Source organism: Takifugu flavidus, chromosome 15 (assembly GCF_003711565.1).
Source record: "Takifugu flavidus isolate HTHZ2018 chromosome 15, ASM371156v2, whole genome shotgun sequence".
NCBI classification, from domain to species: domain Eukaryota; kingdom Metazoa; phylum Chordata; class Actinopteri; order Tetraodontiformes; family Tetraodontidae; genus Takifugu; species Takifugu flavidus.
In genome coordinates this window covers 11,387,593-11,402,612 of record NC_079534.1, presented here as the reverse complement: position 1 = coordinate 11,402,612, position 15,020 = coordinate 11,387,593, and the positions used below count along the sequence as shown (strand labels likewise).

General features: G+C 43.0%; 1 protein-coding gene across 1 annotated transcript in view; it reads left to right on the top strand.

Annotated features, from left to right (window-relative positions):
- The window catches only part of LOC130538315 (receptor-type tyrosine-protein phosphatase F), a 101,754-nt gene that overhangs the window by 54,178 nt on the left and 32,556 nt on the right, over positions 1 to 15,020 (top strand). The window contains exons 11-18 of the mRNA XM_057055713.1: positions 333 to 638; positions 1,483 to 1,676; positions 8,662 to 8,779; positions 9,273 to 9,845; positions 10,534 to 10,634; positions 11,392 to 11,639; positions 12,662 to 12,740; positions 13,599 to 13,817. Of these exons, the coding sequence (XP_056911693.1) occupies positions 333 to 638; positions 1,483 to 1,676; positions 8,662 to 8,779; positions 9,273 to 9,845; positions 10,534 to 10,634; positions 11,392 to 11,639; positions 12,662 to 12,740; positions 13,599 to 13,817 (1,838 nt within the window). The remainder of the gene's footprint in view (positions 1 to 332; positions 639 to 1,482; positions 1,677 to 8,661; positions 8,780 to 9,272; positions 9,846 to 10,533; positions 10,635 to 11,391; positions 11,640 to 12,661; positions 12,741 to 13,598; positions 13,818 to 15,020) is intronic.

Genomic DNA, 15,020 nt, shown 5'->3' with positions numbered 1-15,020 from the left:
GTCCAGATGTTTCATCCTTTTCACCGTGGAAGTTTTTTGTGTCCAGTATAAGTCCTTAGGATACTTCTGTTAAATGTGCAGAAGGTAAGAATTGACATCGTTTGAAGATAGTAACTTTTTATTTGTTTTGAATAGAATGTTGAGTTTTAGTTACATCACCGTTCCATTAAAAGTGTTAAATTTTATACTTTGAATCATCAGGTGTACTGTTGAACAAAAAGCTTCCACTGTTGTCTTATGGTAGCTTGTGTTTTGGTTGTGTTATTCTTTTGTTTGTTTGCTTGATCTGTGCTCCCATTTGTGTGGTTGTGCCCTCCCCTCCTTCCCTACAGCCCCATCAGCCCCCCCTCAGGAAGTCCATCTGGTCAGCCTGAGCTCCACCAGCCTCAAGGTGAGTTGGGTTCCCCCGCCCGCAGCTAGCCGCCACGGCGCCATTGTGCGTTACACGGTCAGCTACCAGGCACTAGCTGGGGAGGACACAGAGCGCCATGAGAAAAAGGACATCGGTGCAGATGCCACCAGCTGTGTGCTGGAGGGCCTGGAGAAATGGACTGAGTATCAGGTGTGGGTGAGGGCACACACTGACGTGGGCCCAGGCCCTGAGAGTGCCCCAGTGAGGATGAGAACCAAAGAGGATGGTAGGTGGACCCCTCCGCAGACCTCTCGGGCTCTTTGATTACGTGCTGCTCAGTCTCACCCTTTCTCCTCACTGTATTCAGCTTCTGTCTCTGTTTTATTTTGATACATTTATATTAATGGCTACTTTTGGTGAAAGACATCAAGACATCAGTGTCTTTTTTCTGCGTCTTGCTCCTATATAGATTTGATCATTCACATTAATGGTGGGTTCAGACTAATCACCCCAGGACCTCTGCAGTGCTTTCCTCCTCTTCCACTCTTTAAATGCCTTCTTGTTTGATTTCTGAGTAATAGAGGGCGAGCTGAACCCCCCCACCCCACCCCTTCCCACTCATTTTCATTGCTCATGCTTCTTTTGCTCACTTATTCCTCATTTTGTTTGCACACTGATAAAGAACGGCTGCCCCTAAGAGAGAGCCTTCTATAATTAATGTGTTTGAAGTTTGCTGCATCACAGCTAATTTCATACTGGAATTAAGGGCATCACAGACATCACCAGACCACATGCTTGCCCTCATGGGGTGTTCTGGGGGCACATCAGAACAGTATTCTGAACTGACTAGAGATGATTTTGGTTCCTCGCTAAATTGAACATCATATATATGTGTGTTTGTGATTATATATAGTCAGTTCAGAATACATATATGTTTATATATATGTGTATTCATTTCTTAAATTGATGATGAAAAAAAATATATAATAAATAAAAAAAGGACTTGACATGAAACTGAGGAGATTCCTCCCCTCCTCTCTCACTGCTCACTGTCTGTCTGTTTTCTAATCTTATTGCTCCTCCATACTCTCCATACTCTTCCCTCTCTCCACCTCTCTTTCCCCTCTCAGTGCCTGGAGCACCCCCTAGGAAGCTCGAAGTTGAGGCCATAAACTCCACAGCAATCAGGGTTACCTGGAAGCCGCCACTACAGGGCAAGCAGCACGGCCAAATCCGAGGCTACCAGGTCATCTTCTCTCGGCTTGAAAATGGCGAACCCCGGAGCCAGCCTAACATCATGGACGTTGCTTTGCCAGAGGCGCAGGTACTGGATGATGTCTTGTCTAGCCTTCCTCTGTCTTTTCTTTCCCAGTCTGCTGTGCTCTTCCAATTATTGTCATTCTACACTGCACCTTTCTTTCATTCCATTCTCTGAGCTCACACTTCATTTCCTCCATACCAAGCGACACACATGGATTTCATTCTGCCCCAGCAATGCTCTTTTTCTTCTCCTTTTCTTCTTTCCCCCAACATTGTCTAATGCAACATTTGACTCAACTATTCAAAGGTCCATTCTTATTCTACAACAATAGAAAACCTTTATATTTTATGTTGTGAATAAAGATGGTCCTTGGTAAAATAAACACTCTCTATAGTAATTATAGTGTAGCTTTAACACATGCACTGCCTTGTTACCATGTTAAAATAGACAGCAATTTTTTTAAGCTGCCCTTTACACATTAATGTGACCTTAAGATTTGCGCCACTGTGAGATGGATGAAAGATTAAAATCCTTATAGGAGACTGAAATATTCAAGAATGTCTTTAAATGAACAACCTTTTTCCTCTCTTTAGAATTTCCATTGGGGCCTGAATTAGTTGCTCCAGGAACATGAAAAAACAAACAAAAAAAAGGCCGATTAGACTCGTGTATTTGAGCAACAGGTTTACGGTTTAGTTCTCAGGCAAGACACACAGCTGCGCCCCAGAGCTCAGCTATTGACCTTCATTTACTTTGTTAACCAGCCTGCGATCTTGAGTCTCATCATTTTGTCAGAGGCAACGCGGCAAGTTACCTTGAAACGGGCTGTTGGATGTGCTTTCCCAGGAGACACTCAAAAGGAGCATCATAATCCCAGATCATCATTAACAGCATTGATAAACACATAACAAGCCATTTAGTTGCTTAGCTCACATGGGACTCTGGAGTTGTGCTGACGTAATTGAAATATCTTCAATTTGGCCAGAAACCAAAAAAAAGATGAAAAGAAAGAAAGGAAAAACATGGAGGCTCATATTTGCTCTTCCAAACGTATGCGGAGTCCACAAACAAACTCAACGTCTTTGTTTTACAGCGATATTTTCCTCCAGCTGTTACTGACAGTATATTTTTATCTCACTTCGTACTTGAGTGCTTGACAGCCAGGACAGCATCGTTTGGTCTGGAAGGAGAAAAAACAAACATGGTGGCTGCTCGTCTTTCTGGAAGTGTTTTCACCATGTTGACATCTTCAGCGCGACTTGGCTTTGTTTTACGAGGAAGCCTTTCCAATGAAAAGGACCCAACGTGTGCAAACAGCGCTGCGCAACGCGTGTCATTTATTTCAGGTTCGCACAGTCGAAAAACAAACTGAAGTTTATTCTCTTGATCCGGTTTGTCTTGCAAAGCACTCCCTCTCTTGCACAACCCAGAATTCCTCTACCTTCCTTCTGTTTTTCCCTCGCAGTCCTCTATTCTCTCTCTCTTGTCCCCATTTTGCACTCTTCTGCCTGAAAAGCAGGTTGAGCAATTACCAGGGGCTTGCGTGCGGGGTGGTTACCCTTGATTGAGTCATCTCAACAGATTGTTTTCCATGAGACAGCACAGAGTAGTCAACCTGCAAGAACCTGCCCGGACATAACCGGAGACCACACAGCCAGCTGGCGCTCCCTTGTCTGCATTCGCCCAACTGGTTTTTGAACAATCGCTCCTTTTCTAACCCATCTTTCCGCACCGACCCCCAACAACAAGTGGAAAAACAAACAACTTTAATAACATGAGCAAACATGCACGGGACACCGGTCACACTTGAAGAGGCTGTTCCAGCCTGCTGACAGGAGTTCATGACTCATCCAGGTTGCACGCAAATCCCTCAAAAACACACGCATGCACACCTGTAATTGATGATAAATAAAAGAGAGAGAACAGTTTTCCCTCTCTCTTGGCATCTCCTGTATTGTTTCTCAAAAGACTTTGCCAGATGTGTCTTGGCCTTAACATGGGCTGCACAGTGAGGAAAAATAAAAGTTCTAAGCCGCTCTACTTCCATCCCAGTTGCCAACTGACTGGCTGGCTGGTTCTGTCAAAATTGTGATCGCCTCTGCTCTTTTCTTTACCTTTGTTTTTGTTTCCTCATCACCTTCTCTCCGAGTTCGCTGAAACATTGAGAGGAGAGCTAGGAATGCTCGCTTGCGCGTGGGCGGGTTAAGCTCTTTCTTTTCAAGCAGAAGCCCACACAGCAGCCTCATTTCCCTGCTAAATTTAAACTAGAAGCCATGAGAAGTGTGATGATATTGACCCCTTTCTAACCATATTTCTACTGGGAAAGAGTCCTGAACTTGAGTGGGCAAGTCCACAACACAAAGCTGCATGTACTCACATCAACCTCTATGTCCATGTTTAACATGCACAATTATCAATTTAGCATACATCATCATATAATGTACATTTAGCCACATTCTGTGCTCTGATACATTTGCTGCAATTTGTAGGAAGCACTTCAGTGCCCAGGTCATATTGTTTGACCACTTCCAGCATTTTGTGCAGTATCAAACAAGGTGACGCTTCACTGCCTCTGCGGCCTCCACCGCCTCAGATTGCTGTTGAGTGCGGGTAGAGGGGGGAAGCGAAAGGAAGCACCTCAGCCATTTCGCTCCATCAATCATGACAGCTTCTCTTTCATATCACTCTTTCCCATTTTTATAGCCACACAGCCCAGCCCATGTCATCACATTTGCGTTCCCCCGCCTGCAAATTATACCGCTCAGTTTTTCCAAACGACGTTTATCGGCAATGATGTGTTTTTAGCTTAAGCAGACGTTCGATGTATAAATTAGGGATAATTTATAATGGATTTAAGCCAAAAGCAAAAGCATTTGCGCTAGAAAAGGATTAATTCCAAGATGAGATAGAACTCCAGCAAACCTTAATGTGTTTGCCGCCTGTTGACATAGTGAGTGGAGTCAACGGTAAACAAATTAAGCAATTAGCCAAGTCACAAACTGTTATTCATGGAGTTAAGCAGCAGCTGTTCTTAAATTGTACTATTTAGTGTTCACTGTGCCAGGGGAACATGAGGCGGCAGTTCTCAATGTACACTTTGTGTCAACAAGTATCGACTCTGCAAATGCAAGGGGCCTCGCTCACGTTACAGCTCCCTCTAGATAAAGGTTAAAGTTATTTTCCTCCCCCATATCAATAATCATAGCAGTGCAAAGTAGGATTTTTATGGAATGGTAGGGGTTGCAGTCCCACCTGGCAGTAATGATGAAGTACATTTAACCCTATTGACTGATGCTATTTTTCACTGTGATATTTCATTATTTTCTGATAAGTTACGTATAATATAGCGACATGGCACTACAAGAAACCTATAAAATGGACCATAGGATCCTCAATGGACATAAAGGCAGCTTAGTATAACAGTTATGACTGTTAAAAACTGAAGTACAATAAAACTAAACTATGAAACAACATAAAACCAAACATCAAAATCTATAATTTCTTCTCATAAAAGATAATGACAATGTTAATTTTTAGATGAAAGACAGGACGCGGCCTCTTTATGTAATGGTGAAACCAAATCTTAACTAGATTCCTTTGTGGTTCCTCCTCGGTACCTCCTTCCCTCATACCCATCATGACCTGTCAGGCTCTTTTGCTCCAGATGTTCAAAAGACATCACTCGCAGCCTTCCTCCTTGCTCGCCTGTCTCCCTCTGCATCACATTCATTGTTTCACATTTTGTCCTACATCGGCATCGCTGGTGTCATCTCTCCCACCCCTTGTCAGCCAGGTCACCCATCAGTGAATTCCTCTGCAGCGACTCGGCTGTGGAGTGAGTTGGTGGTAAACACCAGCGGTTGCATTCTGCATCGGCAAGGTTTGATGTCACAGGGCTGGCATAGCAGCCCTGGTAATAGGATTTCACGCTCAGCACCGACGGAGCCTCACAGCAAGAAATGGGCTTTCAGTTCCTTTGGGAATCACTTGGCCAAGCACAGCAAGCAGGGAGAACATTCTGAAAACATATTGAAATGTAATGAATAAACATCCCTTCCTCAATTTCTTAAAGAGAAGACGAAATTCTCCTAAGATTCAGTTTAGTTTCCTTTTTCTTTTTTTTTCAATCTCCATATTGAGACGGTTATCATACTGAACCGAGGTGTTCTATGAAGGAAGGTAGTTTTAACTGGTTTCAAGGGCGAGCCACAAACAAGGCAGTGCATCGTTGACAGTAATGAATCTCCCAAATGTTGCTTTGTTTTTTTGTACTGTGCCTTTCACCCTGTCTTTGTTTTTCCTCCTGTCATCACACTCCCTCCCTGTTGTTTTCTTTTGCACGACTGTTGACACCTACATTCATCTGTATTTATGTGGGGAAAAAAAAGACAAGTGATTTTTTTTTTCCCTCACGTGTTTTGTTGCCTCTGACTCATCTTTCCCCGCTCCATGTCCTGTGTCTTCTCTCCCATCAGTGGCATATTGACGAGTCCACCGAGCATGTGAGTAACCCACATGTGTGATGCTGGGGTGTTTTGCAGGGCAAGCTCCTGTTCCCTCTGCAAGTTGGGGTTGCTGTGTGTGCTTGCGGACTTTGAGTTTTACGTGTGTGTTTATTCCTAATCCACTTGGTATGAATTTCCATGACAGACCCTAACCCCAATCAGATCCGCAGTAAGAAACGTGTTACCTCGTGGCTAGTTCACTGCAAGCTGTGCATGTATTACAGCTGAGCAACATCTGTAGAAGAAGGAGGAGGAATAATGTCCCCAGTGACTGCACAAAGGTCTAATATTTCAACATTTTATCATAAAACAACCTCAGAGTCACAGCTGGGACGTTCAGTCACGTCTGAGGCACTTACGGCGGCGCGCATTCAGCGCTTTCTTCCATCACTGAGCACATAGTGCAGGCAAAGGCTGCGTGTCACAATCCCAGTGTGATGCTGACATTAATCAGGCTCACCTAACCTGCTGTCTCACCTACTGTTCCACATGACATGTCTATCTGAAGGGAGGAGCTCTGTGTTTTATCAGCTCCGCACATCTTCGAGATTGCCACCAGCCTTTCATGTTCTTTTCATTTGCCTTGATGGCAGCTTACCGTTCCACGGCTGTCACGCAGCCCTTTTGTTATGGCTTATTACCTCCTAGATGTCATATTGCAGAGCCACTTACTGTTGCTAGTGAGAAATCCAGTAGAAACCTGCCAGAGCAACAAACATTGTTTTTAGTGTTTAGGCAAAGATAAAGGAATTGGTTTGGTAAAAAGAGGCTTTCAGTGACAAAAAGGGGCCTTTCTGGTGCATTCGTTTCATGAAAATAGCATATTTAACAGACAAAGATTGGCGTCTATTAGTTAGTAAAGGGTAACACTGGATTATATTTTCTGCCCTTACTTATTGGCCACATGGATCCTGCACAAATCATTTAATTTATTTGGCCCGTGCAAGAAAAATCTGTTTGCACGTCACATATGGCTGGATTTCTTCTGCAACACCCACATAGTATGAGTCAGACTGGCCTCTTCTCACTCTCCTCTTAATATGTTGATTAACACCTGACAGACAGCGAGCTAGACACTGCTAGAGGAAAACATCTGTTCCCACATCTTTATTATTCCTTTAGCAGCGATGTTGAGGCAATTGCCGTCTGTGAGCCAGATAAGTGAGTAAAACTGGTCACAAAAAAAATTGACGGCAGCTATAACGTGTGAGGTTGCATGATATTAGACTTCAAATAGTCTTTTTTTATTATTTGAATGATGACATTAAAAATGCAAATCTACAGCACAAATGCAATGAAATGTTGCTGTGTTGGAAAAAAGAAAATATCCAAAGCGTATTTGTAGTCTTCCCCTGGTATTTTACTCCCAAGTAAGGATTTAGTCTTGTAGAGAGGAATCTATTTCTATAACTAGTCAACTTGATAATCTCTGTAATGCCCTATGGTGCTGCTCTAAGCATTTACTCTGAAGGAAACTTTGAAGCCTTGCCTTTTCTATTTTCTGCTGAGTTTCAAAAGTGTTTCGAGGTCCAATTTGACCTCGCCGGAATAGGGGAGAGTTCTCTGCGGTCTCGACGGCAGAGAATGTTGCTGCTCTGTACGATTACGGAAACCTCCTTCGTTTCTGTTCTTGGTGGTTAGGGAATTCAAAGTCGGTCAGTTAGAGAAACATCAGGGGAAAGTCGGACAGAATTCCTCGATGTTTTGAGGAGTTGAGTCATGCTTGTAGGTATTGATGTAGTCCTGCTCTGAAAGAGCTCCAGCTTGTTTGCTGAAGGCGTTTGTTCTCTACATGTCTACATGCATTATCGTGTGTTCTGTGCATGCGAGCATATATATAAGTGACTATAATGTCTATCCATGGGTGAGTATATGTGTTCATGTGTGTGTGTACGTCTGTTTACACATGGGCTTTGTTCAGACCCAGAGTGTTTAATTCCATTGAGTGTGGGTGTGTTCATACTGGTGCAGTCTGGTGAAGTGAGTGCCGGTACTGCAGCAGGTTACCCGTAATGCTCTGTTTTGCCGCTGTTTGTTTGCAAAATTATTACCATCCACTTTTGTGTGTCTGTGTTTATGCTTTTAAAAATCCAGCATACACAAAAATCTGCCAGAACAAATGAAGGAAACAAAGAACAAAAAAATATATTTAATTCAAAATGGGAAGTGGAATCTTTTTTTCTTTTGCAACACTTAGGCATGAACACTGACACACGGATGATATTCTGACTGATTTGGTTGGTTTTCTGGTTAATGGGTTCACAGTGTGTGTTTTCAGATTAGGCACAGGAGCATTTCTTGATGCAAGAAAATCTCCTGGTCCTATTTGTGTGCAACAAGACTTCTGCCATTTCCTTGCTTAACATTTTGACTCTTACAGGCGATGGACACTATAATTGAATAAAGAATGGTGGTTCCTTTAATTCTGTTGGAACGACAAGCTTTATTTTACTCTAGTTTCTGTATTTTTTGCCGCTCGGTTGATCAGGCTCACTGTTACCAGTCCCTTCACCCACTGAGACTGGTTTTATTTCCCTTTGTAGGAAGCCATCATTGGTGGCCTGCAGTCTGAGACTACTTACTCTGTCACCGTGGCAGCTTACACCACTAAGGGGGATGGAGCTCGAAGCAAGGCTAAAGTCATCACCACAACTGGAGCAGGTCAGAGGCAGTTTTCTCAGGGTTATTTTAAAAAAACATAGCGAGTATCTGTTTACCGGGAATACTGGTTTGAACTGATGACTCTATATTCCTTTTTTAGAGAACCATGAGGCAGGAGCAGTTTCTGTTAATAGAGTCACAGAGAGTTATGTTTTCTCCAGTGCTGTCTTTTTTTTTTTAACCATTAAAATGTGGAAAAGCTATGCCAAAGGCACGTTATAATCCTGCGTTGCATTTTGTGGTGGATGGTACACAGGTATAATACTGCATCGAGCCTCCAGAACATTATATTTTAAGTAAATAAATATTACCAGGTCCTCTTGTTTTCAGTGCACATAAGTGCAAAATTAAGGTAGCTGGATGGTTTGTCTTTTCCTCTTACTACATTTATAGACAATAAAGGATTATTATTATAGTGTCTTGGGCTTTACCTCTATTATTTTTGTTAGCAAAACTTAACTCATATTTCTGCCTATAATTATTGTTATTACAGTGCCTGGGAAACCCACAATGATGATCAGCACCACCATGGGCAACACAGCACTGATTCAGTGGCAGCCACCGAAGGAGATGGTGGGTGAGATGATGGGCTACCTGCTACAGTACAAACGAGTGGAGGAAGGAACCTACATCTCTCGCGACCTGAGGAAGACCGACGACCATTACACTGCTACCGGGCTGCACAAAGGCGCCACCTATGTGTTTCGCCTCAGTGCTCGCAACCGTGCCGGCCTGGGTGAAGCCTACATCAAGGAAATAAGCACACCTGAAGACGTGCCGTCAGGCTTCCCACTGAACCTCAAAGTCACTGGATTGACCCAGTCCAGCACCCAGCTGACCTGGGAACCGCCACTGCTGGCTGAAAGAAACGGCAAAATCATTTACTATGTAGTCGTGTACCGAGACATCAACAGTCAGCAAAACAGAACCAACCGCACAGCCGACACTAACTTTACGATTCTGGGTCTTAATCCCGACACCACCTATGACATCCGCTTGCAGGCATACACCAGTAAAGGCGGAGGACCCCTCAGTCCCAGCATTCAGAGCAGGACCATGTCAAACGGTAGGCTGACATTTATACGTAAACATGGCAGAATGTTTGATTTAATCACATTGAATGAGGGCTTAGCCTTCACGCTTGGAAGCACTCACTTTTACACACTGGAGCAGTCTTGTTCCCAACATGTTTGCATCTGTACACACACTATGTCACCTGCTTACATTTTGAACACTTTGTCGGTTTTTATTTCTGGCTTTATTAGAACGACGTCATCCACCTCTCAGTACTGTACATGTTTATTGATTTATAAAATACTAATCCCATTACACGCCGCAGTCATATTGAGTCACATTGACACACCAACTCATCCCTCTTCCCGTTAGATGCAAATCTACACACAGCACACTTTGCTTTTTATTTAAGAACCATATTATTATAAGATTTCTTATGTGTCATCAGCTGTGAGTGGAATGTATTTTAAGGCGTCTGATGTCAATCCTGTGCCATGTTAATTTATTGGTTATCTGAGTGATCCCTGTTATGTAACAGGCATACGTTCTGTACCCAAGCGTAAATGGGATTTCTGATATCCTTTAAACTCCTCTGTAGATTGTCAGCGTTTCTTCAATGGTATCACCATCGACTATGCTCTGGCTGTTGCCATGCGGTGGTGGGAAATTAAATTACATAAAGCATGCTGTGTACACGATGTCGTATTTGACAAATTAATCAATTGTGTTTCTCACTCCAGATTTCCCCATTTTAAACTTTGGCGTTAAAGCCGTCATGAGAACATCTGTCCTCCTCACCTGGGATTTACCGCAAAACTACAAAGCACAAGTGCCTTTCAAGGTGAGTGGCCAAAACACATAATTCACTTCATGACAGGAAGGGTTAGCATCTTAATCTTCTCTGGTGTTTGTTTGTTTTTTTGGTCAGCAAAATATTACTGTAAAGATTATGGCAGCGAATATTGATAGTTTAATGACAAAACCAGGTGTTTAACCTGAGGTGCTTAAACCTACCTGCCTCTCCATTTCAACATTTCCTTGATGAGGAATAAACAGAACTTAATCAGGATGGAGAAGAAGAAAAACTGGATAAACATTATCTAACTAAAACCTTTAAAAATCTGCCTCTCTGGGTGTCGCTCCTCATAAAGTCCTCCTCAACTTAAACCAAGCATGGTTAAAATATTAACTTGATATAAAAATCAAAAGGATTACTGCCAGTTAAGTTACGGTAGAGTGAAAGAGGAAAGAGGCTTAATGTCTAATTCTGTGTGATGTAGTGACTGGGGGAAAGATGTGTTCCATATATTAGGTGTAATATAACTGTCATATGAAGGACATTAGATGCATTTTCACTCCATGATAATGAAACAAATTCACGGGTGTCGAAGTGTAAAAACACATCAGGGCTCCAGTTTGTCATCCACACATGTGGCGAGGTGTTGTATGAGATAGGAGTCTCTCCGATGACATCCCTGCTTTTGTCCTAGCATGGCGCTGAGAAGATGGTTTGATGTATTTAGTATGCTTAACTGGTGTATGTTTGTGTTTTTACTGTGCAGCGTGTCTTATCCGTTTCTTTAAACCATGGCTTACAGATCTTGTACAACCAGCAAAGCGTTGAAGTGCAAGGGCACCTAAAAAAGAAGCTGATCACAAAGCTGCAGCCAGATACGGAATATTCAATTGCCCCGACAAGCAGAGGCAACATAGCTGGCGGTCTGCAGCAACAGGTGTCCATCCGCACCGCCCCTGACCTAATCAACACCGAGCCCATCACCTCTCAGCCTCAGGGTGGCAAGATGACAATCAACCTGACCAGGTTCCAGAATACAGCACTTGCTAGGTCAGTACCAACAAGCGTGGGGTACCTCACACAGGCAAGCTTTTACCCTGGGTAACAGTGGTTTGATGATGAGCAGTTTGTTAAATTAGCACTAAACAATAACACTGTTGGGGTTTTTGTTATGCTCGGTAACCTTTTAACCACTGTCCAACAAGCTTTAAATGGCTTTTAAAGTCAGGGAATTAACTGCAGTTTGTGAAACTATGACTATCATGACATTTAGATTAGATAAAACTGTGTAAGCCTCATTTTCACAAAATTAGAAATATATGAACCGTTTAATATTTGATTTATAAAAAAGTACATTAACATGGGATTATTAAATTATTAAAGACCGTCTATAAGAAACTGGAGAAAATTAAAACTCAGATATGTTTTGATCCAGAGCAGAATCCACCTTGAGAAGTAATGTCTTTACTTTCGATACAGACACGGCAGAGTAGGCGGAGGGCACAGGGTTCGTTGGTAAGAAGCTTATTGGGCTGTTGAGGATGGCCACAGAGTTGAGAGTCAGAGTTCATGCGTCTTGGGACAGCAGTTGCTGTCTGTATAACAAACCATTCCTCAACACGCACACCATCATTAGCCTCCTCCTCAGCTTGATTCCAAACTTCTAAATGTCTTTGTAATGTCTTTTTCTTCTGTTTATTTTTTTAATACTGGCAACTGTGAACGTACACACACTAGCAATCACACAGTCAGTCCTATTAACCTCAGGTTTCCTATGGGGATATTTATTATCCGAAGACTCCCCTTACTGTGACAGTATTTGTTTCAGTCTACATAGCAGCTGTTGTTAGTGATTAGCCATTAATTTGAGAATGCAGTCCCAATCTGTTCTTCTTTGACCTTCATTGGACCCACTTGTATGCGCCACACAAGTTTTGAATTCCGCCCAGCAGGCATCACAGTGAAAGCATGTTCTTTTTAAGGTTTTTTCACGCAGTGTTAATGGACCTGATCACAGCATGTTATTGGTTTCAGTCAGTCTGTCCTAACACCGATTTCACTTGTGCTGGCAGGTGTTATTATATTGTAGTGGTGCCAGTGTCCAAGCCAGAAGAGCAATTGAAGAATCCAGAGGAGATCGGGCTGGAAGAGGTGAGTGCCAGCTGGTGGCTGATTGGTTAATGAGCAGAGTCAGGGGTCACCAAAAGCCTTTCCGGTTCCAACTGAGTAAGGAAGTTCCCGGTTGTGACTAATTAGCTCTTTTGTTAGACACAGAGGGGGTTGATGGCACAAATATAGTGACTCACCTGTGTATGTGGAGGAAAGAACATTTAGATACATGTTTAATATTCTGTTTAAGAAGGGTTCCTCTTGCCCAAAAGAAAATGTAAACTGAAATATTAATGCATACTTTCTCAGTAAAATGTGAAGTTCGCTGGTTTGAAACCGAGTTCAGTCTCAGCGATGAAAGAGGGAGAGGGGGAGAGATGGGCCTCACTGAGTCATTAAACACAGAGCCATTGTCTCCTCCCTCAGACGTAATGATTTAATAAAGCTGCATTTGGAGACATTGTGGGCAAAAAAAATTAAAATAAACAAATGCTGCTAAAAATGCAGTGCTGTGTGCTCCTGCTCATTTATTAACCAGGCTGGCAGTCATGCTGAGAATATGTGCCGAAGCGTGCACTAATTGCTCAGTACGAAGCTTGTTGAAAATGTTTGCAAAGTTATCTCCGAGCAAAGGGCATCTCAGCTGTGTGGAATCGTTATCTTTTATTCTGGTGTCAGACTTACTCATGGGTGGTGAAAGCAAAGTAGACTCACTTTAGGTTTTAGAAAGTGATCGACAGACTGTTTTATGATTTTCTCCTGTGCAAATACGCAATTTTATTCAGCCTAAAATCTCATTTATTGATCGTGCCTTATGCTACAGTTTGAAGCATTAAAATCACATTCATGGAAACATATGAAGTCCTGTCATGCTTTGTTGCAACGTCCTTTGTTTCGCAGCTTCTCAAGTCGAGTGAAGGTCCTCTCCTGAGGCGCCGACGTCACCTGGAGTCCCCAAAGTCCTATATCGCCGCCAAGCTGCTTTCGCTGCCAACCACCTTCACTCTGGGTGACAAGAAGAATTACAATGGCTTCTACAACAAGCCCCTGAACACTGAACAGGAATATCGATCCTTCGTCATGGCTGTTCTTCAAAACAACGAGACAGACAGTAGCTATGTAAGATTAACATGCACTCATCAACCTACATATAGATTGGGTTTCAAAGAAAGAGGGCAATTAGAATATATAAAATCTATATCCCAAATAGATGTGTATATGTAAAAATCCTCCTGGATATGTTAATCTGAAACTAAATATCATATTCACTCAGGCTTTCCAGGAGCTGTTGCTGTTAGCGGTCGCTGAACTCCCTCTATAATGAATTTATTTCTCAATGTTGTGATGTCATGTTCACACTCGATAGTGACATCAGAGATCAGCCAGCAGGCCACCATGCAGCTCTTTTTATGATGCTTTAGCTCTCTAAGTGGAGGCCTTGTGCACTCATCAAAGAACACAAACATAGCAGCGCAGCTCTCTACGGGACTGTCTGGAGTAAACTTCACCGCAGGAAGAATAAAAGCGTGTAATTGCTCTGGGATCGCGTGCTATCCGGGACATGCATATTCAGTAGCTGGACCCTGGGCAAGGGCTCCATGTCCAAAAACCAAATCCCCAACTTTTCACCTGTTTCTTTCTCTGCCCTCAATGAATTCTGTTCCTTTTCATTCCCGTTTGCTTCTTCCCTGTGTCTCACTTCCTTCCCCCGTCTTTCTCAAGCGTGGAGAGAGCAGAGGAGATTGATTAGTGCGGCTGAAGTTAAGAGGGAGACGAGGGCTTGGTCATGAGGCCCGGGGAGCCCCTAAAGCAGGCTGGATTGGCTTGAATTGCTGCTTTAAATGTCCCTAACCCCCCCCCCCCCCCCAGTAATCCTTCACACTTTTGCTCTGACAAGGAGAGGATGGGTTGAGAAGTCTGCAGTGGGCACCCATGTTACACTTGACTTCAAAGAAAAACCCTGCACCTGCCAGACACGCGAGGTCGGTTCAGCGGTGCGGCAAACTTGTGTTCTTCCCTGTTCCCCCCCTCCTTAAACCGGGCAACACCTCCTCCACCTCCAGGCTTAATCGCATGGATTCATCGGCTTCACTGATAGACAATCAGTCAATCTGTTCTTGTTCCTTATTTGTGCTATAGAACCTGACTTCCCCTCCAGCTGTGATGACAAAACTTATATTGATATATTCCTAAAAACCCTCACAATCTCTGACAATACTGTCTATGATACACGAGGCATTAAATTACAGAAACAAGTCACTATTTTTTAACAGTTTAAGGTTCTAAAACAGAATGCACATTCAGCTGCTATAGTAGAAATTA